This window comes from Branchiostoma floridae, chromosome 14 (assembly GCF_000003815.2).
Source record: "Branchiostoma floridae strain S238N-H82 chromosome 14, Bfl_VNyyK, whole genome shotgun sequence".
Taxonomy (NCBI): Eukaryota; Metazoa; Chordata; class Leptocardii; order Amphioxiformes; family Branchiostomatidae; genus Branchiostoma; species Branchiostoma floridae.
In genome coordinates this window covers 7,336,899-7,338,897 of record NC_049992.1, presented here as the reverse complement: position 1 = coordinate 7,338,897, position 1,999 = coordinate 7,336,899, and the positions used below count along the sequence as shown (strand labels likewise).

The following is a 1,999-nucleotide window of genomic DNA, read 5'->3' as shown; positions in this document are numbered from 1 at the left end:
TTACCTTTGACATATTACCTAGAATTCCTGTCGCCACAGATGCGTTCTGATCTCCGTGTTTTGTGCCCATCTCTCTCACTAGTATTACTGGTATCACATAATTTGATTATTTTTTCTTAGCAGGCTTCATAGTTTATCACTCTGCCAGTTGAGTTGTTCACCTTTTTTCTGGACGAGGTCGTGAACTTCTTAATCAAAATTAATCAACTTGGTATCAGGACATTTCGGTTCCGTTTATAGTTCTCACCAGTATGTGCATGCTATGCAATGTACAAATTAATCCAAAAGCCATGTGAAATGATAAAACATATTTTGATACGCTAAGTCTTGAAACATAGCTCTAGAGACTTCGAATGCGTTTCTGTTGATATATCTTTAATATCAGCAGAAACGTTCACGCATTCGGAATCTCCAGGGCTTGTCGGACATTCATTTGACTTTGAACTTTTTGTTGGACGACAGGCACCAGTTACGTCAGACTGCCGCCAGCTGCTCTTGCCCGAGTTTGGCGATTTGTTTCAGGAGAGCAAGGTACATTTTAGGAGCCTTTTTTTATTTGTCAAACAACAGATTTACGTTGTAATTGCGTTATTCGTATCTGCATATACAAATTCAAAATTTCACTTGAAACTTGGAGTTTAGTCATCCAGTATGGCGAACAATACCTACGTCATAGTCACGTGAGTACCCGCGTCGGTCACGTGGGTGCAAAATAGCTACGTCATAGTCACTTGAGTACAGAACACTCACAGTCATAGTTACGGAGTACAATTACGTCATAGTCACGTGAGTGCAAAATACGTTATAGTCACACGAGTACAACGTGGCCGCGTGAGTACAAATATTTACGTCATAGTCACGTGAGTGCGAAATGTTTACGTCAGAGTCACTTGAGTACAAATATTTGCGTCATTTTCACGTGACTACAAATGTCATAGTCAATTGATTAGAAATGCTGACGCCAGGGTCACGTACATGTGTGCAGTTACAAACAATTGAACACATCAATGACTAGACGTTTGCGATTTCCCCCAAGACGCGTAGTTACACGGCTTTGCAGCTGAATCTCGGCCCCCTGTTGGCGGTGTGGTGGGGAGTTGTGTTCGGGCTGGTAGAGTTCCTGCAGGTCAGTGTGGCCTACCCTACCATCGCGCTCATCTGTAGCGGGCTGGGCCAACCCGTCAAGACATGCTTCCGAGAATTTTTTAAGGTTTGTTCTTACATAATTATTATCATAACGCTGGAGTCGCATATTTTCTGAAGATAGTGTGTGTGGTTGGTTTGAGGTCGTCCTTGGTTTGTTCGAATATGTAATTATTCTAAAATATTTCAAAGTCTGGATAAGACTCGGAGATAACCAGCCCCGGACGTGTCGAGTTTAATAGCCTCTACCAGGCTCCGCGGATCGGTGGTGAGGAAACGTACTCTTCTGGCCGACTAACTCCCCTAGCGTACTGTAGACTCTTTTTGTCCAATTTCTACAATTACTATTAGACCACCGATCCGGGGAGCCTGGTAGAGGCTAGTTTCGAGTGACATCCATCACTCTTCTTCACGGTGTCACCAGAATGAACTGACAGAAGAAATAATTACCATAGTACGTCTAGCCATTTGTAGAGTTTTAACTGTCTTTAAACATTGTTACATAGATGTCTAACCTAACATAAACGTTTGTTTGAATAAGTAATTTCTTTTCCAATTTTGATACGATCTTGCCCGGAAAAAGTAGCATGTTATCGATTGTTTTCTACCTCTTCTCGCTTTTTTGATGACTTTCACCCAGCTAGTATATAACAATCAATAGCGTTCTAAATGTGATATTTATCGTATGATTACACAAATTCTTTGTATCTTTGCTTTAAAATATCCATCCTTTCTTTTTCTGCAGATCGGTGCTTACGTCACACATAGGCTTATTTGGGCATTCCTGGACCCATGGGTACAATATGGCGGACAGCTTCTGGCCCATCAACAAGCTTCATTTCTCAACTGTCTCAAG

General features: G+C 41.6%; 1 protein-coding gene across 1 annotated transcript in view; it reads left to right on the top strand.

Annotated features, from left to right (window-relative positions):
• LOC118430063 overlaps positions 1–1,999 on the top strand; it is a 5,955-nt gene that overhangs the window by 3,533 nt on the left and 423 nt on the right. Inside the window, exons 2-4 of the mRNA XM_035840771.1 lie at positions 463–531; positions 1,037–1,210; positions 1,889–1,991. Of these exons, the coding sequence (XP_035696664.1) occupies positions 463–531; positions 1,037–1,210; positions 1,889–1,991 (346 nt within the window). The remainder of the gene's footprint in view (positions 1–462; positions 532–1,036; positions 1,211–1,888; positions 1,992–1,999) is intronic.